At 40.2% G+C, this 27,737-nt stretch overlaps 1 protein-coding gene across 1 annotated transcript in view; it reads left to right on the top strand.

The window, feature by feature from the left end:
- Nucleotides 1–27,737, top strand: part of LOC117829330 (metabotropic glutamate receptor 4-like) — a 210,601-nt gene that overhangs the window by 78,047 nt on the left and 104,817 nt on the right. The window contains exon 3 of the mRNA XM_034706996.1: nt 20,730–20,946. Within this exon, the coding sequence (XP_034562887.1) occupies nt 20,730–20,946 (217 nt within the window). The remainder of the gene's footprint in view (nt 1–20,729; nt 20,947–27,737) is intronic.

The raw sequence follows: 27,737 nt of genomic DNA, 5'->3' as shown, positions 1-27,737 counted from the left end.
AGTTTTTGTGCAGCTATCTAGCACTTTATATAACAATCAGTTGTCACCATTAGGAGTTTGAAATCCTGCTAGCCCTGACACATACCAATGATGAAGCTTCAGCTGGTACTGCGCCATCTTCTTGGTAACAGCAACATGCCACTCTCTGCTTTTTATACTGATCTCACATACTGAAATTTACAGCCGATAAAACAAAAAAAGCAGCAAATTCTGAAGAAATCAAACAGAAAAGATTGAAAGTACTTATCAGTCAATCAATTTGTATTCATGTAGCATGAATTATTGCAAACAAAGAAAAGTAGTGTTAAAGAAGATCTGTATTCCATTAATTTGCTTCCAAAACAATGTGCCATAATGCAAGCTTTGGTAAGAAACACGTCTTTACAACAGTTGGTGATGGTGCTCATGGGAAATGCAGTCTTCATCCTGGGAAAACACAACTTATTTGACCCTAGAATCAACACAACATGAAAACTCCTCACGGTGCCTTTACCAAACTTCTTCATGCATCATGTCACACTGTTTAAATTTGATCCTGCCTTGCTAATAAATGACACCTGACAGCTGTTCCCCAGTAAACTCGGAATAAAGACACAGTTTGAAAACTTCCCAAAGTCACACCGAACAGGCCGCTGCAGTAATGACTGATGAGCGATCGTGCATATCCAGTCGTCTCAGGGAGAGCAGCGTAATGGGTTATTGACCAACAGTGGAGTGAGACTGATGTTGCTATGAAAGAATTATAATCTTCATCTTTCATATCCACTTTACCTCCACCAGGTGGATATTTTTTATTCCTTAAAATGAGTGTGAAAAGATCAGATCAGATGGGGGTGCATACTGTGCTGTGAATAAATATGCCAGCTCATGTACTTCAATTTAAAATGCAGCAGAGCCAATCTGAAAACAATGTTTTGACTCTTTACCCTTTTTTCAGTTTGAAGTAAAAAAGACGACTGTGACATTTCATGTTTGTTCGGGAACAAGTCGGATAAACATAAAAAGCAGAGAAAAATCACACAGAATTTTAAATGAAGCCTCAAATGTAGCAGCACCAATTTATCCCCATCTGTTGGATGGATAGCTGAAATGAACACTGGAGATGTGTCAGATACGAGCCCACACAAAGGCAAACACAACCTCAGAAAATAACCTGCTGGTACTGATAAGGCTCAAGATTCACTCAAGATTGTGTGGTTAAAGTCTGGAGGATTAAAGGATGACATACAAGTAACAGCACCTCTTTAAGGGGTCGCTGAATGTCTCACAGTTCTGTTTGTGGTCCGCCCAGTTTGAAAAAACATCTTGCCTCTTCTTGTTACTTGAAACCCTGCAGTGCAATAACTTTGATGGCTCTGTATTGATGATATCTCAGCGTCTTCATGAAGACATTTTGCACCTGTGTTATTAAGTGCAATTTTATTGGTTTATGGGGTTTATCTTGGGGTTGTTTAAAGCACACTGCAGAGAAAGGGACCTGGCAGAGGGAGACTTTCCTCTTTCTTTAATTTTATAACCGTGGCTAATAATGTCTGCCAATTTGTCATGATGTATCAGTCACTTTTTGGAGTGTCATCACACCACATGATTTAATATTTTCTTGGAAGCAAGCGGGTATTTACAAGCCAGAAAGGAGTGGATAAAATTCTGTCTTGAGGTTTAAGCTTCAAAGTCCCACTCTCTGTTCAACTTTAACTTTAATCCGGCCAAAACCGTCCCTAAAACTTCCTCATTAGCTACCTGGTGGACGTGTTGGCAGGGGATGTATGTGTGCTTTCTGCCACCATATGCTTTCAAACGCTGGGTTGTCATGTTCTGCTGGCTTTTCTCTGCAGACTTGTAATCCCTTTGCTTGCTACTATATTGGGCGTGGTGTTATATTTTTGTGCTTGTGGCTATTTTTCGTCATGTTGATGTCTTACTGGTTGCATCAGTGTTTGACAGATGATGGGCCATGAACAGCAGAGAGATCCTCTACATGCTGTATGTTGTGCATCACGACACAGGGACATGTTTGGTGTGAAGTTGAACCCTGACTGATGGATCTGTTTTGATTTGAATCAGTACTGGAAGCATTTCAAGCTTGTGGAGATGCTGTGTCTGTTTTTGTTTTGTTTTTTTCTTTGGTGAATAAAATCAAGCGACAGTGGGAGTCAACTTGTGTGACCAGTTTAGTTGGCAAGTCTTACGATGATAACATCACCCTTTAATCGTAGCTTATTTATCTCACTTAAAAATCTGTCTGTTTCTGGCCTTAATGGGCCCCCTTGCACAGCAGTGGTTTTGACTCCTCATGCAGGAAAGGCAGCAGTGTATTAATAACATCAAAGCTGGTTGCATCTCATTTAGTTTGGTTAATCTCAGAACCCTGGTTCAAAAGCAGGGTCTAAGTCACTCGGATGGCTTCCTCAGTCACTTAAATGGACCAAAGCATCGTTAATGTTATTAGTTCCACCTGTCCTTTTATGTTCAGACAGGTCGATGGCTGTGTCTGAAATAACTCAATACGCACTATAGTTCACTATAGACTGTGTTCACCATTCTGTAGAGCTGTCTGAATGAGTAGTGGGGAAAACTATACCCTATATAATTGACTTAAAGTATCATGAAATAGGCTGTAAATCTAATGTGCAATGTATGATGGGCACTAACCGAGCACCATACACCATCATGCATCAGAAGAAATACAGAAATAATGCTCCCACCCTGTAACAGAATATTCCTTCATAGAGATTACATGATTAAGGTGGTGTGTCCACTGCCGCCGTTTTTTGCACTGGTAGCGCGCATAACCTCAGTTTCACAGCGCTTATCACCAGCGGTTACTGTTACTAGGTAACGAAAGTCGAAAAAAAAGTCACTTCCACATCCCGTTAGTTCTGTTTTAAAATGCTCTGAATGCTTCATACATGCTTTCATTCAATGGAATTTCAACATGAAACTTTAAAAAATATTGATAGAAATCGTATAAGAGCATCAGCAGCAGCTCTAAACCAGGAAATCATATCTTGACAAAACGAGTGTGATGACTTTTCTCCTCTGCCATTGTGTTGACAAAGATGATTGCAGAAGTCCCGCCCCTTCTTGATTTTGATTGGTCGGTGATCAAGAAGTGACATTGATGAGCGTGGCAGTGTTCAAAAAGTAGAAATATTTTCAACTCAGAGCGCTCAGAGCGCTCAGAGCGCTGCGACAAAAATCCGCTGATGCTGAGAGCGTTTTTGTGCTGAGGGCGCTGAGTGCTGAAAATGCTGAATCACATTGAGTTTGAATAGAAAACCGGTGATGCCAGCGCCAAAAACGCCGGCAGTGGACACGCCCCCTTACTTTTTGTTTAAGTTTAAAGGCACAGTGTGTAATTTTTTTCAGAAAAGACTTGGTAGAAATGGAATGTAATAATTTGAATTAGTGTAGAGTTACCTTTTACAAATATTGTTTTGTTTTTATGAACTTAGAATGAGCCTGCTATATCTACATGTGAGGGGGTCCCCTTACATGGAAGCAGCCATCTTGCACTGCCATGTTTCTACAGTAGCTCAGAACAGACAAGTTAAATACACGTTTATTTCTTTAGTGAGTTGCTGTCCAAAATGCACTGTTGGAAGATGAAGAAGAAGAGAGTGGTTGTTGTGCGCAAAAGAAATAGTATTGATAGATGTTTTTGAAGTTAAAAACCTGACAAATGGAGGATCATACTTATTGTGCATCACTGCAGCTTCTTGTCCTCAAAGGTCACCGTTGCTTCATTGACAGGAGAGGAGAGCAAGAGAGCATTTCTATCTAGAATCACACCGCTAAATATTCCAATTTCTACACACTACCTTTAAACTGCTTTAGAGAGTTTGATATAACATGAATTAAGAGGTCATTTTGGAGGATTTAGTGTTTGGCACTACTCTTGTGATGTGAAGAAAATCTGTGCTATTGAAAACCTTACTGTAACATTGCTTTCTGAAGGTATCTTTAAAAACACTTAGATAAAGTCATTCCAGGAACATGTTTGGTATTGAATATCCCTGACATTAAAATAAATGTCCACTTTGTTTATCTCCACATCATTTTCGTGAGGTAGCGGCTCATTAGCCTGACATGTTGCCCTATCAAATGATGCAATGTAAAGCAAATTGAAAGCCCCTGTGAGCAGACAGCTGCTTCCTTCCAGGCTAATTCATGGTCTGGTTTTCTGAGTATGAAACGCTGAAAATCATTTTGACTCCTCTCTAAATACACTCTGAACCACAGCTCGAAGCTAAAAGGTAAACATTTCAAGCTTGGTAATCTTTGCACGTGGAATGTGACAAAGTGTGTGCACAAGTGAGGTGGCGGTGGCAGGTGGTTTAAACCAACCAACCTGGTCAAACAGGTGTCTGTCCCAGTTGGCAGGGTCAGTGTAAATCTCTCTGCTGTTTCCCTCCCCTGTTATTGTCCAGGACTGTGTGTTTGTGTGTGATGCAGTGCAGGCAGGACTCGATAACCTCCTCAGAGGTTTGAATGACATGCTTTCCCTCAGAGCGGCGGGAGACAGAAACATATCAGACTGTGATTGATGGTGTGAGGATGCTTTCAGTGATGGATGTGTAGGACTGGACCAGGACTGGCTGTGACACACTGAGCGGGCAGAAATAATGCTGCAGTGGCATCCTCTATGGTTGGATAGGAAATTTCTCACCCTTTTGTCTCAAGGAAAGTGAATTCTCATCTGTGCTCCATCACAGATTACAGGTAGAGATGCAGCTGTGGGTTCCTGGAGAAATTGGGCCCTGTCTTTAGAGCTCTTTTTGGCTCACTAAAGCAGCAGTAAACCCTCTTATGTGCCATCGATAGACTCGGTTATGCCTTCTACAAACTTCAGTAGCGGGAGTAAAAGGTCAGTAGAGGTGCTGTCTTTGGTGCACACACAGAGGAGAGCAGAGAGATAGAGACCCAGATAGCAGCGAGTCGATTCCTCACATGCTGTATCATAAGGTCTTTAGCAGATGGGGGTGCTAAGTTTAGCACAGACGAGAAGGGCTTCAAAGAACCTTGGAGCATCTTAGACATCCAAAGGGCCCCCAGAGAGCCCATGTGATGAGGTTTGGACTTTCAGCATGTACCCTCTCACTTTGCATTGTGAGCCTAAATTGATTTTGGGAAGTAGTAAGGTCAATGTGAAGGGTGTTTTAACACCGAATATCTACTGATGAAAGAGAAAGTTAACTTTTCAATGAAAGAGAACCGGTGTGTCGTTCTCAAGTGGAAGGTCGGTGACTTTACGTAGTTTTTGGACAAACCAGTCCTCTGAAAATCAATATGTATTTTTTGGTCTGAGAGGCACAGTGGTTAGCGGTGTCGCCTGGAGGGAAAGAGGTGTTTGAACCTTTCTATTTTGACTCTCTATGTTCTCTCTGTTCCTGTAGGGGGTTAATTGGGGACTCCATTTGCCTTGAGGGGTGAATGTGTATGTAAATGTGTTTGTCTATGTGTCAGTCAAGTGACTGTCTGTCTGTCTGGTGTCCTGTGCAGGGTGTAACCACCTTTCGGGCTCAATTTAACTTGGTATTGGCTTCTAGCCCCCCATAACCTGTCATTGGATAAGCTGTGAAGCTAACGGATTGATAGTCCTGCCACGTAACATATTTGTCCAGTTTTTACATCTTATATAACAAAAAATACCATCCATCTCTTACAATGATTTTAGGAATTTTAGAATTGTAGGTTTCCCTAAAACCCTTCCAGGTAGTTATTAAGACTATTCTGACATCTACCAACAATTTTTAATCTGGGATTTGTTCTTATTTAAGAACAAACACTGAGAACATTTATCAGCACTCTCACATTGATGGGATACAGGGCCCAGTGTTTTAATATGTTTAGACTGAAGCACCTCTTTGTACGACTTCAAATTGAATATGGAGCTCAATCCCAGATCAAAAGTATGTTGAAGGCATCTGAATAAGCTGTTTGAAATGTTGTTTCTTATTAGTGTATCTTTGTTTCTGGTCCTCTGTGTTGTAAATGGATCTGATGTGATGCAAGTCAAATTTCAGACTATGAAAATATAGACAGATCAATCCATCCATCCATCCATCCATCCATCCATCCATCCATCCATCCATCCATTCACCCATCAGTCCATCCATCAATCCATTTTTCAGTCCATCCAGCCATCAATCCATCCACCCATCCCTCTATCCACCCACTCATCCATCCATCCATCCATCCATCCATCCATCCATCCATCCATCCATCCATCCATCCATCCATCCATCCATCCATCCATCCATCCATTAGTCCATCCATCCATCAATCCACCCATCAGTCCATCAATCAATCCATCCATCAGTCCATCCGGCCGTCAATCCATCCACCCATCCCTCTATCCACCCACTCATCGGTCCCTCCATCCATCCATCCATCCATCCATCCATCCATCCATCCATCCATCCATCCATCCATCCATCCATCCATCCATCCATCCATCCATCCACCCATTCATCCATCCATCCATCCATCCATCCATCCATCCATCCACTCATCAGTCATTCCATCCATCCATCCATCCATCCATCCATCAATCCATCCATCCATCCATCCATCCATCCATCCATCCATCCATCCATCCATCCATCCATCCATCCATCCATCCATCCATCCATTCACCCATCAGTCCATCCATCAATCCATTTTTCAGTCCATCCAGCCATCAATCCATCCACCCATCCCTCTATCCACCCACTCATCCATCCATCCATCCATCCATCCATCCATCCATCCATCCATCCATCCATCCATCCATCCATCCATCCATCCATCCATCCAACCATCCAACCATCCATCCATTAGTCCATCCATCCATCAATCCACCCATCAGTCCATCAATCAATCCATCCATCAGTCCATCCGGCCATCAATCCATCCACCCATCCCTCTATCCACCCACTCATCGGTCCCTCCATCCATCCATCCATCCATCCATCCATCCATCCATCCATCCATCCATCCATCCATCCATCCATCCATCCATCCATCCACCCATTCATCCATTCATCCATCCATCCATCCACTCATCAGTCATTCCATCCATCCATCCATCCATCCATCCATCCATCCATCCATCCATCCATCCATCCATCCATCCATCCAAGCATTCATCCGCACATAACTGGTTTATAAAATGGGCACCTCCCTCCACCAGTTGAGTTAAGCCCACAATACCTCAGTGAGGCTCAGTTAGCTCCAGAATCTCCCTCATGCTAGCTTTCACTAAAAAACAGAAACGTTTTAAGATAAATGTTTATGGTAGAACTCACCCCTGCCAGGTTACCCTTTCCTCCCCCCACTGCTCCATTTGCATGAGGGACGAGAGAGGAGGGAAGGGTCTGTAGGGAGATACTGGAAAGAGGACCGGGAAGGCAGAGCCAAGGCGAGAAGCCTGTTAGGACTAGTCGCACGTGCCAGGTCAGGCTGCACACTCTACCTCCCCCTACTTCCCCATTTGCATGTGTACTATACTACACTATAATAAATCAGCTCATTCATGTTTCACCCCCAGCAGCTCTTCCTTTGTTTCAGTATTTTTTTTCACTTGGAGTCCAGTGTGCGACTGGTTGAGATTCTAATTTGTGCATTCTTGATGACTCTCTGCTTCTCTGCCCTAACCTGAGTGATATATGTGTGTGCACAATGCACTGCAGTCTCCTGCCCTTATGGGGGCATTTGAAGGGCGTTTTTCTTTGCTAATTAGGAGGGACTGTCATGAGGTTCAAACTTACGAGTACATGTCATTCATCGGTGCAAGAACACAAGTGGGAACAGTGCTGTTTAAGAACATATCATGTATGAGGCTCAGACTTTTAAAGAACCAGTTTGAAAACCATCTTAGGGAGGTATGGTGAATGAGAACATTGTTTTGTTTTGTTTTCAAATTTGCACCTTATATAATATCCTTACATCAAACCTTTTAAATGGCAATTAAATATGTCATATATTTGGTAAGGATAGTAAGTACTTTGTCTACTTTTTTAATGCAAACTGCTTTAAAAATGGTGAAATAAAACACTCTCTCACATCCAGACAGGACACATAAAATCATATCCACATATAAACACAGCAAGAGCACCAGGTACATGATGCTGAGGTGTGAGTGAGGAATAAACAAAATGATAAATCATGCTGCATACTAAAGCAAACCTTCAGTGGATAGCTGGACATTTTATTGCACCTGGGAGAATTACTTTCTGTAGATGTTTTTCTTTGCAGAGGGGACCCTGCTCTCTGTGCCCTGGGGACAGGAGATGAGGGAAGGGAAGAAGGGGACGGCTGCATTTGTCTGAGACTTAGCCACTCAAGCTTTGGACTGCTTTGGCACTGTGACAGGACAGTCGGGTGTACTTGCAGCCTGTTATTATACTGCCCAGTTTAACAACTTAGCCAGCTTAATCACTTGGAAAACAAGCACAGATTGCAGCTACATTTAATTTTTAAATGAAATCCAAGTCTCTCTAAGTTCAGCTTTTCTTGCGGCACAAGGCAGATATTCCTTTTGCAAACTTTTTGAAGACATTTCTGGATCTTCTCCAGAACATTTTTCAAATACAGAAACAATGTGGATAACTAAGAAAGATCATCGACCTGCTAGAGTTGTTTGGTTGCAGGATCATATGGCAACATTTTTGCTGTGTTTAGTATTTTATGAACAATCTCAGGTCACACTGAGCTCTGCTCCTTAAGGTCATTTGTCTCATCAATTCCAGACAAAATCAAAGAGTTTTCAGCGTGTAGAGCGGATCTGAGCATGCAAAGCAGAGGTGTGACACACAGATCAATATTTAGACAGTCTTTCAGCAGAACACAGACATGCATATACAAACATGCACAAGGGAAAACACCCACACAGCTTCAGTATGCAAATTAGCTTCTTAGTGTAGCTATCAGGGCAGCTTATGCTTGACTAATACAGTTATCACCCTCTACATCCGTTCTTCTGTTATAAGAAGGGTCACTTGGAGACAATCTTATTGAGGGTTTTTTTCTGAGTTTAAACATCTGTGTTTTTACCCCAGCTGTACGTTTTTGCTGGAAGTTTTTCCAAAGATGCCCTCAGCACGTTTCTTCTGACATCATTGAGTTCGATGGCTTTTTCCATGTTTGAGGACAAACATCTCGGGGCAAGTGCCCCATCTTTAACGGTCACGTCACCAGCAAGTTCAGCTCAGTTCACAAATCCTGTTTGAACTAAAGAGTTACCCTCACTCCAGTAGAGCTGAATTCTGCAGCTGAGGAGACTTTGGTTCCCTGAAGTGATCTGCATGAATGAAGCAGGACGATGTCAGTCTCTGTGGAAGACAAAGCAGGAAGAGCTCAGCGTTATTGGCTTTGGCTTCCTCTCTCAATTCAATCGAATGTCAAAATATTAAAGGTCAAATTTGAGAGATGGAAATATTCTGAAAAGGTCTTGAGATTTTATCCCCTGCCTCTGAGGGCTGTACATCTGACTGCGGACAGTATGGCCCGGACACACAGCTGAATCTGACAGCACTGAAACCAGGCAGTGTTACACAGGCTTACAGTTTACCATTTAAACTCAATTAACTGCTGACCTAAACCCATCACAACAATGCAATCCCTCAAAATAAACTCAGACAGAGGGGACAGAAGAAATCAGGCGCTGCCTTTGTGAAAGTCCCTCAAAAAAATAAATGAGATAATGAATTAATTTCCTGTCACTTTTCATAATAATGAATTAGTCTGAATCCCTGCCAAATGTCCCCATTGTTTTCACTGCTAGCTTGTTTATTCCCAGAGCTGTGAGATGTTGTTTTGTTATATCATTATGGAGGAATTGGTTTTCTATTCAGAAGGCTCAGCTATTTGCTGCTCTACTTACCCTGACAGTAACAAAGTGAAACTTTAATCTCCCCTCAGTGTCAACAGCAGCTGATAGCAATTAAGGAGGAATCGTGAATACTGGAGTGGTGCGTTTGACTCAAAGAGTTCACCCCGTCTTTCTCTGCAGAAATTTAAACAACTCCTCTCTATGGTTGCAGAGCCACATTTCTTTTCAAGCCCTAAATTAAATTATGAAGCTGTTTGGATAAAAATATTATGAATGTTTGTCTGAGTAGATGTTCAGAATGCATAAAAACAAAATATTATATTTACCGTTGTTTTTATTGCAGATACCAAGTGGCCATTATGCAGTTCAACTACATAAATACGATGATGTGATTTCAGTGTATTTAATCTGCATGCAGCTAAAGCAGCAATCTGCAGGCATTATCTCTCCCTGAATGTAGTGCATGCACGCTGCTGTTTTGCCCACTGACACTTAGGTATAATGCAGTCTTTTCTGTACTGCAGCCAACACACAAAGCTCCCGCTGTGTGAGAGCGAGGAGATTTTTACACACCGAGCTCTGCTGTTCTGTGACTCCCCGGCACACAGCTAAACAATGCCAAACCTCTCTGTTCGTGGAGTGTAAAAGCAAACCTGTAACTGTTTGTACTTGGAACCTGCCAGATGTTTTAGTGTGTGATTATCACGCCTGTTTGTTGCTACATTTACACTTGTCTAAAGACAGCAGGCAGGGCAGCACGATGCCGATGATGAAGGGAAATATAGCCTTTGGGCATTACGCTTTGGGTTAACTATGGAAGCCCATTTCAGGGCAGAAAATAAAACTAATCATCATTAGATATACAAATAAATCCCCAATGATAAGCCAGAGCAATAAGAGAAGGAGAAACAGCCAAACCCATGCCATGGGACGTAATAATTTACATTTAAAATCTGTATTAAAGCCACATCAGCAAACTTCAGATCTTTTCGACATAAGTAGATCCAACTTTCCTCCAAAAAGTGTTATTGAAACAGTATTTTCAGTCTTGATTATTGAGATATTATCTACAGACATGCTGCCACTTCCACCCTCAAACTTGGACCCTATTTTACTGGCTTTACTATCTAAGGCCATATCTCCCACGGGTTTACTCTGGATAATTTGCCTTTAATTTTGGTACTTTCAACATGTGGAACTATAAAGATTAACCCTCACATCTCTTCTGAACAATTCAAATTGATTGTCTCAATCCACCTTGCCTCAGTGTTCCTTGACTAACATCCTTTAAGTTAGTTTTTTTTTGTTTAATCATATCTCAACATCACTGTAAATGAGGAGATCCTCAACGATTTTTGAGGCTTAAAGCTGCTGTGAGGAACTCATAGTTGTTTCCTCAGTGTGTTGTTTCGGGCATTAAGAATTACATCATAGAAAATGTCAGTCTTGTTGCTGACGGTCTGGTTTGCTTGCGTATGTCATAAAGAGACATCAGTATCAATTTCAGTCTGTTTAAAAAACTGTAAAAAACTCACAGCGGCTTTAAATAAAGGTTGATTATGATAGTTGTGCAATTAAAACACAAAACTTTTGCTGAAAGGTCAGAAGTTTGAGCTTAATGCTGTTGAAGTTAAAATGATAAGCTAAGAAAGTTAACAAAAAGTGGAAAAAATCAACATAATGTTTGAGATAATTTTCTTTGTGGAATGCAATTTCATGATATGCAACATCACTATATTTTTTTGTCATTTATAATTACGAGTGCACTTACTGATGTGTGTCAATATCCACTTTAGTAGAGCTGCACAATAAATGAACCAAATTAGCAGTATGGACATTAGCAGAGTCAAAAAGCCAGAATCATACTTTAGAGATATCTTGTGGAAAAACAGCATTAATATAAAGTACTGCTTGGTATTTGGTGCTGCCATGGACTGTAAATCCTTTTAAAAGAAAAACAACTTTTTTTGTCTGTTTGTTTGTTTGTTTGGCACACTGACCCAAATATATCCAACTTCAAAGCTTCACTAGTTTCTTTCTTTTGAGTCAGAAAATGTTTTGCAAAAACGTTCTTTCCCATTTATTGGGAAACATGTTGCAATCACAGTATCTGTAAAGTTCTCATGACATATAGAAATGTCTTCTGACACATTGGTGACATAGTGATTCAGTTATTGTTTCTTGAGTTCAGTAAATACCTGTAATCACATGTCTCAGTAATGTAAAGCACAGCTGGGGTTAGCTCATGTACCTTGAAGCAGTTTCCTGCGTTGAAATGGGATTTCCAGGTAGTAAAGATAACCTCTGTTTGCTCAATCTGTGTTTCCCATATCCAACTTATTGAAACAGATGCTCTGCGTTTGGACCGCACTGCAGGTTTCAAGGATCTGTCAGGTGTCTGGAAATTAAAAATGCAAATATAGTCAGCTCTTTTGCATGCCAGTTTAGTTTACACAGAAGAAAAAAAACACTGCACCAAAACCTCGAGTCCCAACATTATCATCATGAAGTCGCTCATCGCCTCAACAGGAACAACATTTGGTATAAACGTGACTCCAGACAGTCACTTAAAGGTTTTAAATGCTGCTGTAAAACATAAAGAGATGCAGTATTATAACGATCAGAGAGGTTTTAGGACCTCAGGTGATCTCAGGACATTTGGAAATGTTACTATAAATGTCTTAATGTCAGCGGGGCAACTTTTGAATGAGATACAGGATTTAAAGAGTGAGATGTCCAACAACGGAGAGAGTCGAGATGACTTCTAATAATTTTGGTATCTAAATATATTCATGTATCTCCACATAGACTCAGGAAATAGTTTTTTTTTTTATTACTATGATTTGAGTTATTCATATTGAAGGGAATTCAAGCGGGGTCCTGAGACTGAAATGTAATTTTGAAGGGCAAATGAATAAGAAGCAGAGGCCAGCGCTGAGGAAAAACACTTTTTTGTTTCAGTGAAAATGACATTATATCACTCAGTCGTGATCCTCACTGAAAGACATACATTTTAAGTTAGAACTATGCTTCCAAAAGTACTGTTCTTTGTTTTTTTCACTGCGTTCACAAACTCTGGTTTGTTAAACAAGGTGAAATTGTAATGTGACTTTTAAAAATTATTCTGGTAAAAACTGCAAATGTTCTCATCTGCTTTTAGCAATTAGCGAGTTGTCACTTTCAGAGAAACTCACACAGTGTTAAAGAAATCTGCCTTTTTATTCTTGAAACTGCACCTGTTAACAGTATCTTTCTAAAAGTATCTTTTCACTCTGCAGGGTCCTCAGCAGAACACTTGTGAGGTGTCACAGCTGAGAAAGTCACATGCAAGCTCTTTTTAAATTTTCCCATGGTTTATTTTCTGCTTAAAGGCACAGTGATGGGTTTTAACTGATTCTGAAAGTCTTGCACTGATGACACTTCATGACCTATATAGCAAAATGAGATTATCAGCTGCAAGTTCTTTATTCTGAATTTGAGTGCCTATGTTAATCAGAATTTCTACTTAGAAGTCAATATTCAGCTCTTACCCAAAACTATTGAAACTTCACTGTCAAAGTTGGGCAATATGAATAAAGTTAGTAAGCAGGAGGAGTTTTTCTGTCTTTTGGATAATTTTCTTTTGTTTCTTAAATAATGTTTTGTCCTCTTGGTTGATACAGGAGCAGGATTAGCTAAAAAGATGTACATTTTCTGTTAAAGTATTGTGTTACAACCAGGGCTTTGCTAGCTAAAAGAGCTAACTGGCTATGAATAGGATTTTATGTTTATGTTGGAGCGTGAATGCTTCTCTGCTCTTTGGGGACTTAAGAGTTAAAATGTGTCTAATATACATTTATCAGACATTTATTGGGACACCAGGGTGAACATCATGACACCGGGGCTGTTTCGGGTAATGTTAAACCGATACATTATCTCACCTTTTGTAAGCTAATGGTAGTAGATCAGAGTTTACAAAGTTAAGCTGTGGTTACATTACAGTTAATCATTTATATGTAGCTACAAAAAAGAAGATCTTTATTTACTTTTTTATTTACTTCCATGACAATTGCACGCTGTGGGAAGGGCCATGCCTGCACCACAGTGGGTGACGGTGCTCATGGGAAATGCAGTCTTTACCCTGGAAAAACACTACAGATTTTGTCTAGAGATGTCACCTGAATCAACACTCCTCACAGTGCCTTTAGAGATCAACTTGAAAATGATGCATTTTATTTATTTTATGTGGTAAATAGAGAGAAACTTTAAATGTTAATTTAAGCATCACATTGTGCTTATTTAATAGATATCCTACATTCAGCAAGCCTTCCTGCCGGGTTTCTCCCAAAATAATTTGTAGAAACCATTTGCTGCACTGCAGGTCCATGTGGCTATTCTTTTAATACTGTTTTTCCATCCTACTTTAAATTAGACTATCTCTGTGTGGTTACTGATACTTAAGTGAACAACTGAATGAAAAGCAAAACACTGAAACAAGAAAACACTCCTTAATTAGTAGAACCTTTTTAATTAATAAGAGAAAGGAAGCAACTCCTTCAATTACAGGTACACAGAACATTAAACAAAGCCTCTTTCAGTACCGAGTGTTTTCACAGGGACGCCACCAGCACAGTTTAGAAAATACTGAACTTTTCTCAAGATTACTTTCAGTTTCATTTAATATTTCCCCCTAAATAAGCGGCGTCCAAAGAATATTAAACATCATCAGGTGAGCATTTAACAATCTAGTTCATCAATCTACTCACTTTCATTTCTGTGTTCTCTAAATCATTACCTAAAGCTTTGCCCAGGCTGAAGCTCGCTCAGGGACTCATCCAAAGATCTTGGTACTGAAGTGAAACACCTCAGTGACTCGAGCCTTGTCTTGTCTTTATGAATACACTTCAAACCAGGCGAGGGTAGCTTGGACAAGCACAGATAAGGCTGTGGTGGAAGAGATGAAAATACCAGAAAAATAAACCCCATGCACCAAACAAAGAGGGAAGAAGTATCTTTTTTCCTTTATGTAACGGAGCTAAGAAGTCACCTCACCTCAACCCAGATTTCACTTTAAATTAGGTTGAAATATATGTTATATTATGCAAATACCTTTGCGTTTTGTTTTGGTTCTGTTTCATCACGAAATGATCTGAGTTCAAACTACTCACCAAAAACAAAAACAGGAGGGGCGGGCTGAGCACAGTAAAACTCTGACTGCTGCGTCCATGCTGTTTTTCCGAACTATGTCAAAGTTCTTGCATGCTGATTCAATTTTAGAAGTTTCGGTATAACTCATTATAAAAATTGCACAATTTCATCTCTCCTCTTGCAATTTCATGGAATACATTGTTTCAAAAATGCTAATAAGCTCTTATTATCTCACATCATGTGGTAACTGCTGGTAAATATTGAAAAGATATGGAAAGATGGTGGGGGGCATGTGTTTTCATTTTGCATGAATTTCAACAGTGCCTATCACACCTTGCTCGTGTGTGTCCTTGTAAAAAATAGAGGTATTTCTAAGGTTTATTATTGTGGGGTGTTTTTTTGTAATTCTCTTTCATGTAGCACCGTTAACAGCCAAGGCATGCAACCTATTTTCTGGTGCACTAAAATGCTCCTAATGACCAGTCGCTTTAAATAACTACCCACTAATTATTAAGCAAGAGTATGTTCAAAATTAATCACATCTATACAAACACATTAGTTAAGCTCAATGTTGACCTCACTGGCAAACATTTTATAGGCTGAGATTTGGCTCTTATAGATAATGTAAATAATAATGCTGGCCTAGTTTGGCATTTCTATACAGATGTGATTACAGTGGTAGAATTGTTTGTCTCCCCTTGACTTAGACTTAAACTACTCACAGGTCAACAAGGTCTGGTCTCCACTGAAGACAGAGCAACCTCTGTTCCCAGATAATGTTGATTTAAAACAGACTACCTTTGGGTTGTATAGCTTTACATTTAAAGCTTGTGTCCCTCCTTCCTTCTGGGAAGTACAGAGAGGAGAGAGCTTATAGACACAAGTTTAGAATATTAGGTTCAAAGGGATAGCTGAGTGGATACAGTTATATCTAAGGAGGAGTCTGGTCAGAACTGGCTTGACATTGCACCACATGTTTACCATTGCTGTCAAAATGTAGGTCGGACCTCCCAGAGAGCCAAAAATGGTCACTAAGGGTCCTTTATATTTTTCAGTTTACTTTTTGCACTTATTTTATGATTTTGAATATCAGGATGCGTAATTCTTTTTGCACTGAACCATTTTTTGTTTTTCTGTTCCGGAAAAAAACTATATGAATGATTCGCACAACAATATCTGGTAAGAACAGTATTTTCAGCCACTTGAGCACATCTCCTCTCCAGTTTAAGCATTTTTCGTTTTCATGAGAGATCCTTAACCAGAAGTAAAGCCTCCCTCGCTCTTTACACCAAGCCTACCTGTCACAACCATAGAATGTATAAAATATGGGCAGAGTATCCGTGACGTCAGCCATCTGTGTCTAAAGCGTCGTTTTGAGGCCAATCATCGGCGGGAGCCATATTACTGCTGTCGAGCGGTTGTGACGTAAAGAGGCAGGCTTTGAGCCTCCTAGCCAACAGCTATAGTGTTCCCACCTGTCAATCAAGTCAGCTGTGCCTCTCATTGGAAAACTCGTAATCCAAATGTATCTGAAATTGCCGTGTTAGAAAAAAAATCACGCCCCGAACAGTGTGTGCTGATCGAGAAAGTATCTATCCAGACTCGTCTTTTGTATCAGGCTGTAAACATGTTTATTTCTGCTGTAAAGATTGTTCTTTTTTAATCGGTGTGTACGTGGCTTTCCGGTACTTTCGGAGCCAGCCTCAAGCGGATCTTCGATGAACTGCAGTTTTTAGCACTCCCGCATTGGACTCATATTTTTAGACCGGAGATTGCCGCTTGGCCACAACAAGGTCTTTATACATGCTGATAAAAGAAAGGGACATACAGACAGAGACAACGATGGTATGTCCCTCTTAGGAATGTATTGATTGAGATGTGATGTGTCAAGTTTGAAAAAAAAATGTTGAAGGAAAGAAAGATGAGATTTTATTATCAGAAAATACTTTCTTGACATGTACACAGCAAAATCAGCAATAGGATGATGTACCGTTTTGTCCACAGGGGGTTCCAAAACCAACACATACCCAAAGTTACTCACCAGAGCTTTAAACAAAAGATAAAGACTAATCCTTCAAGTGGTTACATCAAATACAACCTTCTTAAGAAACGTAGATGTAGTCTCAAGTTTGAGGTTTTCACCCAAACAACCGAGTTAGGCCACAGAGGTTTTCATCTTGTTGGGGCAGAGAGCCTTGGAGTTAGGTTAGGTTATAATATCAAGGTCCATCTGTGTGTGTGGTTGTGTGGGTAGTGTGCATGCCAATCGACAGGTCTGTCCTCTATGATAATGAAATGCTGAGGCAAAAAGGTGTTCATGAGAAAACAGGGCTTTTTTCCATTAGGATCATGTTTCACTGAGTGCTCCTTCTCATCATTTTGTTTAGAGACGTAGAGAAAAAAAACAGGAGAGCAGATCCTCATCAAAAAGGCACACTGTGTATCATTACCAGGAAACACCTCTGCCTTCTGTTTGGTGAATCATTGTGTACCAGAGGATGAAAAATTCCATTTACACGAACACAGTTTACCTATCACAAAAACTGACATGGTGTGATCCCTGAAAACAGTCTCCTGCATTGTGAAGCACAACTACCGTCAGAAATCTAAAACTATGGTCACTCAAGAAAAGCTTTGTGCTCAGCTGACCCATTTATTTTTCTATTTAAGTTTCTTATGTAATGTTTTCTTTCTGCAGCACACACATCAGTAAAATCTTTGGAGCAGTGGGAACAGCAGACGCCTGCCATGATGCAAGTTATTGCATTTATAAAGCTTTACTGTAATAAAAGCTTCCACTGTGTTCCCTGTTTCAGCACAGAGTTTAGGAGACAACAAAATAAACACAAGGTTTATTTTTTACTATAATGTTTGTCAACGATCGGCTGCAGCTAAGCCAGCAGAATCTATATACTGTGAAGTATGCTAGGATGTTAAAAGACATATTGATATGAAGCTAGTGACCCATGCTCATGAGTCTGACACACATCATCATCTGAGGCCAGTCTGAGTGCTGAGCCTGAGGGGGGGTGGGGGGGGACAGTCGCTCTGTTTTGAGACTAAAAAGCAAGGCAGCTTATAAGATGGCACCAGACCCCCAACTGAAAAATGTATTCATGTCCCTCGTAATAGAGAGATTATTTATTTTGGACCCAGGAGTAAAAGGTTTGGAAGTTAGCACCGAAGACAACGTTAGAGACAAATGTGTTTCTTTCTGTTGTCTTCTTCTAGATCTGACTTTAACACCTGTAACCTTGGTGGGTTTTGCCCTGAATGTCAATAGACTGAGTCTGGGATGTTGCTCTGAAAAACAGACCTCTCTGGGTAGACAACATGCAGAGTTAATGTGTTGAGGCAGTAAACTTGTTTCTGATCCCTTTTTTAAGCTCTTCATATATTTATTGATATTATAAGATATATGTGCTGGAGCCCACCTTGGCTAGAGGCAATAGTTCCCCAGTTGTCCCTCCAGTCCATCCAACCATCCGTCTATCCATTAAACGTTCAGGTGAGAAGCTTGAGAAACCTTCTTCTCTACATTGTAAAGGTTAACTAAGATAGGCTGACATTGTTATCCAAATGGTATTTTACTAGATAAGACATTTATAGAGACAAGTGGGGAAAGAGTCTTCATTCAATCTCAAACCAGGAGGCATGGTCCACTGAGCCATGTGTCTCAATCATAAGGCCAAGTGATAAAATGAAGCTCTGCGTTACTTCATGCAAGACTCGAAAGTCAGACGACCGAGCTGTAATAATCTGTCAGGCTGCTGATTGAACCATTGGTTCCAGTGTTTGATTTGTAAAAAACGGAGGTTGTATGTTTCCAAGACAATTTTATGAATTCTGGGAGGCTTGAGAAGAATACTGCAACACAGTAATGCTGTGCCAATATGTCCAATAGCCTATTTAGTTAATTTATTCATTTACATTTTAATTGCAACTGACATTTCCCAAGTTTACTGACTTTGTTATTTAACCCTTCAGTGGTTTTGGCCATCATCCCGTTAATGAACCCATCTTTGTAAACGGCAAGCCATTCACATTCCTCTCTCCATGTATCAAAGTGGACAGGCTAGACACAACCTCCAACCAAGCTGGTATGGGAGGGTGAAGAGGGTGATGGCTGAGGTGGATGTAAAGCAGCACCTTCCACCTGTGTGAGCCCCAGTGATCCTGGCTGCTGGTTGTCTTTATCCCCACTATCTGTTCTTGACTTTCTTGCTGTATTTTTTGCTGCAAAAAGAACAAAAGAAAAGCTTTGTTGCATTATTAGAGAGAGAGTTATTATTGTGACGGAAAATTTAAAACAAAAATGCGTGTTTTGAGTAATTTCTTAACAATCAAGATTAGTTGTGTACAACCCTACTCACAACCAATCACAGCCTATTGTTACATCAAGGCATTCCATTTAAACACGTCTTCCCTCTCTCTGATCCCAGCTACACATACAGTACACTGCCCACACTCTGCTGCTGTAGGTGAAGCTCTGCCTCCTCCTCTTTCGTCTAAATGTCTTGTTTTTCCTCTTGTGGCAGGTTTTGTAATGCACTCTCCAGAAAGAGAGCATGCTGCTTAGCTAACCTGGGGCGCACTTTAAAAAGCAGAGCCTATAGCACCCAGCATAACTGTATTTCTATTTGGAAATGAATGGTTCAAGTCTATGACGAGTATGTTCCTGGCTGTAGGTAGACCAATGCCACTCTAACTAGTTGCTAATTGTCACTTCTCTAATTTGATCCATGGACATGTGTTGTTCTAATAGAAAGTTTTACAAATATTATTAGACCTTTTAAAGTAGCTACAAGAAGAAACTGAAGGAAATAGTTCAGCCTTGGAACTATTCAAGTTTTATGTTTGTATTTTGGTCTTCTTTTGCGTGTATCTTTAATAAACCAAATCCAAAAGCTCACTGCTGGTTTCGATATTTCAAACAGAACCATCCGCTTTTAAGCTTAAACTAAGTTTGACCGTTCTCTCAGGAGCTTAATCCAGAGCTGTCTTTTAGCATGTTTTCTCTTCCTAAATATTCGCCTAAATAAATGTTCTCTCCTCTTTAACATAACCCTGTTTTCCTGCACTCATCAAAGCATAGACATTTATCTTTGCACCTGTTTGCTTTGACTTACAGTATGTATGACTTATGCCAGGAGTTGTTTCTGCTGTAATACTGCAAACTTCAGAGGCCTCTTTAGAGTTGATCTACAAGCTGCGACTGATCCAGATTCTGCTGTGGAGACCTCATTAAAGCCGACTTTGAAATAGGTCAAATAGTCTACAAAGAACTGAATGTTTGAGTAACTAAATACATCTCTGAAGTGCTGCTTCATTATGAACCATCCAGACCTCTCAGATGATCTGGGACAAGCCTGCTTCTGTTCCCAGTAGTCAGACCTTCACATGGAGAAACATCATTCAGTTTTTACACAATGCATCTGGAACAAACTCCCAGAAAAACAGAGACACTGAAACTCTGTTTTTGTAAACCAAGGCTTGCCTGTTTGCCCCTGCTTTTTATCAAAAAGTATTAAGATTAAGACTATTGATTAATATTTTCCACTGAATTGAAGCATGATGTTATTTCATATTAGCCTTTTTTTCTGTGGGTGTTTCTTTTTATATCTTTTCTAACCATCTTTTATGCCTCATGTAAAGCTTTTTGAAATATTTGGTTCTGCACAAATAAACGTGCCGTGCCTCTTTCCTTTTCTTCACCCTTTTCCCATAACTGTCTCCACTTGAAGCCACTTCCACTTTCAAATATTAACCAATATTCTTTCCTGTGCAGATTCCCCAGGTAAGCTACGCCTCCACAGCCCCAGAGCTCAGTGACAACACGCGCTACGACTTCTTCTCCCGCGTGGTGCCCCCAGACACCTACCAGGCCCAGGCCATGGTGGACATTGTCAAATCCATGCGCTGGAACTACGTGTCCACGGTGGCCTCAGAGGGGAACTACGGAGAAAGTGGAGTCGATGCATTCATTCAGAAGTCTCGGGAGTACGGTGAGTACCCTCAGCCTCATACATCATCACTGCCTGTCGAGCTCTGGGCGTGGGAAGATATTATCCCTGAACACTTTCTGTACTGTGGAAAATCACTGAACTTCGGACATGCAAACAAAAATCTATTAGTGAGGTCAAAGGCTAGATTTGATCCTGCGGCATGTAAACAGCCAGAAGTCGATTAGAGACTTTAATTCCTACATTCAGACCACAAAGAGCCCAGCACAGGTTGTCTATTTGTTTTAACCATCGACCCAAAGATCCAGAGCAGCTCTGCACAACTTTCAGTCACCATCCTCTGGCTGAGCAGCAAGAGCTGCACATCAGCAGCAGTATCCTTCCCCTGTCAGTGTCCACACTGTACATATGCTGCCATATACTGCTATACTGTACACTGCAGTGAGACCAACTTTTTAAAAATTAAAACCACCAACAAAGCCTCTTGTAAATAAAAAATTCATTTTCAAGAGTTTCCCAGCAGGAGAGGCTGCAACAACAACAACGAGCTGCAGACAAGTTCAGAGAAATAACCCAAGAATATGTAACATAGAACAATTGAGCAGAAAACACTTAAAATAATTATTACCAGGCTATATTACTTATCTCCCAGCTGTGTTAAGTACTTGATTCTGATTGGTCAAAACCCCCTGACAACAGTAATCCTGAACAACAAGAGGCAACGCCAGGAACAAACAGATCATACATGTCATATCAAATCAATCCACAGTCTGGCAAAGTTTATGACATCACCTCTTCCTGTTGACAGTGTGGCCAAAACATAAGTCTCTGACACCATCGATAAACAACATGGAGGATATTTTCAATCTCGGTTTATTGGAGGGAAACCAAACTTTACATTGGTAGTTAATGGCTGTCCATCAACAGCATAGAAAAGAAACTTGCTGAAACTAGAGAGGGGTGTCAAATTACACGAGGAGCTGGGTGAACGATAGCATTGTTACGGGACTGGTGAAGTGAAAAGAAACCAAGATAAAAATGATGAGGAAGAATACCTGATACAGGGGCTGCTGTGGTTTTCTGCATCTGTCAACAATCAATGTAAGCAAGCAATGTAACAGAGCTGATGTTTAGACTTTATAGGTAATAAAATGTTGAGTGTTGATGTGATTTATTTCAGTGAAGCAGGCCAATGTTTAGACCAAAACATGAATGAAAATGTTTAGTTTAATGTGATCTATAGATCAACGATAAGTGTCAACTTGTTTGCATCTTTACTTGGTAGCCGAGTAATGAGCGGGATAAATGTATAGTGAGCAGGTGGTAATGCACAATCCCCCCCTTCCTGTCAGGGTTCTATTTTGCATATTAACCCAGTCTCTATACATTATACATTACGTAACTTTTCTATTACCCTGACACACTTCAAAGCAAAGAGCAGGGATCACTAAGAAAAGCTTGGCAGCTGTCACAGTTATTATCACTTAAATTATAAATACATCCAAAAGGATGGATTGAAAATTCCAGACTTTTGTGTCCACAGTAGCAGGATGTTTTGTTGTCTTTAAAATTTGTTGTTTTCTTTTTCTTGCCCCAAACATAGACTAAACACCTGATGTTCAGGTTCTCTCAACCCCTACCATACCAAAAGAAAATTGTGCTGGCAGCTGTTTCCAAATAAGCACAGTAGACGTAACTTACCCCCAAAGCATGCAGAAATAAATTTGACTAGTGTTTACTTTACAAAGTCGACCCTCTAGCAGACATTTTCAGAGGTGTTGGTGAAGATTGTTGCTCTGTGTCTTCTTCATGTGTAAGAAGGAAGTTGTTTACAGCAATAAACCTAAACAGTATTTATACTTGGAACTTTTTAGGATTGAATATATGTTTCTGTCATATTGACTCATGTTCAAAAATGACTTAACCCTTAGAGCTCTGTCACAGAAATGCGTCTGCCAGTGCCTACGATGATGTTTTTTTATTGAGATGTTATTTTTTAGAATATTTTCAGATGCTTCACATCCTTAAAGTCAGCACGACTTAAGCCAAAGGATATGTAAATTAAAGCAACAGTATGCAACACAAACATTCCAATTGAAAAACCTTTCACTTCTCTCCATGCCTCCTCGTCTCTCACACTGCAAAGCCCCTTCCACCAAATAATACATCAAACAACTGGGCCAACAGTTGTCACTGCAAACTGTCCGCTCTGCTCAGCTAGTTATGTTGGACTCAGAGGACAGTGACACGGACAGCAGATCAATATACATCCCACAAAAAGTTAAAAGTTGCAACTGGTGTGTGCTGCACAACTGCTATGCCCTCAGCACCACCGAAGCCAGAAGAGAGAGAGTGAGAGAAAGGGACGCCAACACAAATCACTAATGGCTGGATGATGCTTGTTCGTTTGGACATGCTGTGATTGGAAAATTTCCGTATTGGTCCCAATATGAGAAAACACTGTACATAAGATGAGCCCCATCTTGGAAAATATATTTTTAATATCAAACCTTTTTTTATAAAGGAAATAAAGGGATATTTCTTGGCTGCTTAACATTTAATGTCTCTGCTGCACAGATAACCGTTGTCTTAAAATCACCATCATAACCCAGCCTCAGTTGATGAATAACTTTGCCTACTTTTGAGTCCCTTTGTTTTAGACATTCACCATGTCTCTCCATCTTTCATCCCCTTGGTGCTGTGGTTGTGAGTGATAACAGGCCTTGGTCATGAAGGGTACACTTGCTTCACAGATAAGGGGTGCTTAATGTTACGAACAAATGTTTGCATTCAAAGGCCTGGACCCTTTATATAAGCTGGTCCCAATTTTTCAGAAGCACTTTATTTGTGTCGATACACTTTGTGAAAGCTAGTCCTGATTGGTCGTCTGATTCGGACCAGATATTTTTTTGTAAACTACTTGCGGATGGGTGGACAGTAGCCCACATGCAAAGATCAGACACAAATTTATTTAAAGCTACTGTGAGGGGTTTTTAGCTGGTGATGAAACACACTGGAACACTTATTGATGCCTCCTGATGACCTACTAAAGCAAAGGAGGCCATTGGCATATGCTTGATTATTTCCAGAAAGTTATATTTAAGGCCTGAAACTGCTGCCAATAGGAAGATGTCAGACAAAGCTATTGACAGTATGCTGAAGATACTGACCTTTTTTTTTACATCTTCCAATGATTCTCCCAAGTCTCGCGTGCAAAGGACAAAATCAGTAAACAGCTAAGAGATCCTGTTTTGTCCACAGGGGGCGCCAAAATCAACACAAACCAAAAGTTCCTCACAGGATCCATTTCATTGTCTTTGTGACTTGAATCGGACAAAGACGGTTATTTTAGCCAAATTCCTAATTAAATATTGTTGGCTGCTATAGCATAAAAAAACAAAAGAAACGTTTAGTGTTGAAACTGTCATAATTATAAAGAATGCAATTTTTTCACCAAGTGTTGCTCAACAAACACATTTTCATCCAAAGCAATAATGGACTGATAATATGAACAAATCTTTGTTAACACTTCAGAAGTGCAATGACTCGTGTCATTAGCAAAGGGGTTCAGTGGACAGTCAGCGAGAGGCACAGATTGAAGTGCAGATTGTTTGGTGTGCAGTCAGATGTAGTGCTTATATTGGTGTTTTGCTTGCTTTGATCACAGTGTACCTTCAAATGTTGTGTTTCACTTTTAATACCCGATAACTTGATGCTACTAACCTTGGAGTTGACCCCTTGATCTGATGGGACTGTCTGATTTTGAACTTTACTTGATGTTAAATAAAGCATTTTGAGGATCAGAGAAGATGGTGACTGAAATCGAAAAAACACAATTTTCTCTCATTGATGTTTTATGCAACAAGATTTTTCATTCGGCCTGCTGAGCGAGTGTTTGCATCCTCTTCTCCCTGTGCTCAGTCCTTTCCAAAAAGATTACTCTGCTGAAGGAGGTTGAGTGTTTGGGTTGGCTGAGTGCAGTGTAATTAAAAGGATGAGACTTTAAGGTGCTCCAGTCATGTCTCCTGCCTGCACTGTGCCTGGACAGAATGAGACCAGCTTGGCTGTGGTTGCTCATCAATTATGTCTGTCAGTCTCTGAACAGTTAATCGGCTGGGCACAAGTCGGCCACAGCAGAGGGATGGAAAATAAGTGATGCTGGCTGAACATGTTGGGTATTTTATCTAGTTTGACAAATCAGGAAATGCAGTCCTCTTCAAATTGTCTCCAGGGTTGAGGAGTCAGGATAAAGTGATCCAGTCTTATTATTACCTGAACTACGATGTCAAATGTGGGCCATGTTAAACTGCACTATTGTTGAATTTGATTTAAGCACTTCAGTAATGTCACAAACTCCACCTCCACACGATTGGTCATCTTTTGTAAGGCCTTAACCTCCACATGTTAAGAGTTAAGAGTAAGTGCAAAGTGAATCTGAGTCATTTATAACCCTTAAAAGTATAGTTCACTGTTTTTGTAAATACACTGCGAATATACACCAATCAGCCACAAACATCAGTGTTGTACCACCTGCCTAACACTGTCTTGAGCCAAAACAGCCCTGACCTGAAGAGACATGGACTCCACCAGACCTCTGAAGGTGTGCTGTGGTATCTGGTGCCAAGACGCAGAAGATCACTCAAGTCCTGTCAGCAAAGTGGGGTCTTTAAGGATCAGACTCAGTTGTCCCATCCCACAGATGCTCATTTGGATTGAGATCTGGGGGGTTTTCTTTCATTGCTCTGTGGTCCAGCTCTAGTGTGTAATTTAGCCCCTTTTGGCAGTGCACAGGGTCAACATGGGTGCCCTAACCAGTCTGCCCCTACACGACAAAACACGATGCACCCACATCGTTTGTTAGAACCACCTTTTTTCGATAGTAAGAGGTCCAGTAGCTCTTCTATTGGATCTGTCCACACAGGCCACCCAGTGAGCCTTGGCTACCCATCACTCGCTGGTTCACCAGTTTCCCTTCCTTGGACCAATTTTGTTAGGTACTTACCCATGCAGACTGGTAACATCCACAAGAGCTACAGTTTTGGAGATGCTCTGATCTAGTCGTCTAACCATCATAGTCTGGCCCTTGTCAAAATCGCTAACGTCCGTACACTCGCCCATTGTTCCTGCTTCCAACACATCGACCTCAAGGACAAAATATTCTCTTGCTGCCTAATATATCCCACCCACCCACTGACAGGTGCCATTTAGATTACATAATTAATGGTGTTCACTTCACCTGTCAGTGGTTGATTGGTGTAGGTTTAGAATTGGAGCACATATATATATTAAGCCCTGTACAATCTGTAATTACGTTCATACTTACACTTAATGTTATATGAAGTCATAGTGTTGTCTACAACTTCTACAATACTTTGTGCATAAGTTATGGGTCTTTTTATTTGGCTAGTCCCAAATTTACAATTATCAATTTGATCATCTGAAGCAGAAAAGATACATTAGTAAATTATAGCGGTAAAAAAATATCCAGAAAGTTTGAACAGTTTGTCAGTAATTAAGAGCCTTACTAAGAGAGAATTGTTTAAAATCCCTTAGTTCCGACTTTAAAGGAATAGTTTGTCTTTTTTTAAATGTGGTTTTGTGAGGTACTTGTCAATAGAAGAGTGGGTCATCTCTCTATAGAAAGGTTGGCAGTTCGATCCCAGCTCAGAATCTCTGACCCAAACATTAAAGTAGGTGTGGGTGTACGTTCCATTTAGGAAGTCTTAAGGGCTTTACTTGGAAAGCCAGAGATCCTGTTTGTTTCTCTTTACATCCCCTGTCTAATGTTACAATGTCATTAAGCAGACGCTTTTATCCAAAGTGACATGCGAGAACAAGAACAACACAAGCAAAGATCTAGACTAGAGAAAACAAGATCAGTAAGAGTAACAAAGTGCTTCAAGTCAATTTGGATGCAGGTGCCAAGCAGTGTAAAGGCAATGCACAAAAGTAAATATGATTTATTTTTTTATTTTAATTTTTTAAATAAGGAACATCTACAATGAAGCAACCAAACAATTTAAGACCTTCCATTATCATCATCAACAATTAACTTGTAATCACCACAAAAATTACCAAGTACCAAGTGCTGGGTCACTCCAGAGCTGAACACAGATTCCCAGAGTAGAGCTAATACATTTTCTATTGACAAGTTAGTTATTCAAATTTGCTGCTCTTCTAGTCGAGTGAGAATATATTCAGTAAAAAAAGTAATTTGAGGGCTAAACCTTCAACACCTGTAGTCACTATTTTGAGTTTTATTTTAATTGATTTATAGAGAAAAAATAAAATATTTGATGAATTGAATCATAAGCTGCAGTTCTAATCTGAAATGTCTTGTTAACATATTTAGTCTGTGTTGCTTAGAGTGTCTGTCTTCATGTAGAATATTTTGAAATACTCATACAGTATTTTTTTTCCTCCTCCAGGATCATTGCACATACTTTTTTTCTCCCAATTAAATTATGCAAGTGTAACTATTTTTATGAGCATGAAAAATGAATCTTGTTTGCTCCAGCTCTGATTGGATAACATCTTTCCAATCAACATAAATCAAATTAAATTAAGGTAACTGGCTCTGGAAAATCAACTGATATCTCTTATTAGATGCTTGCGTGCCAAGCGATTAGCATCTAGTTTGATCTCTTAATTGAAATGCTCTCCAAAATGTTCTCTTGTGGTATTAAACCAGCAATCTCTTGACACTGGAAAGATTTTATGCTGATGTATTATATTGCAAATAAAATGTTAATTCAGTCTTGCCCCTGCCCAGTTACTGTGCCAGATAGCATTGTTTTGAGCTTAATTTGCTGAAAATAAAGACCTGAAAAAGC

Source organism: Notolabrus celidotus, chromosome 1, assembly GCF_009762535.1.
Source record: "Notolabrus celidotus isolate fNotCel1 chromosome 1, fNotCel1.pri, whole genome shotgun sequence".
NCBI lineage: Eukaryota > Metazoa > Chordata > Actinopteri > Labriformes > Labridae > Notolabrus > Notolabrus celidotus.
The sequence above is the reverse complement of the archived record's forward strand: the minus strand, read 5'-3'. Positions and strand labels throughout refer to the sequence as shown.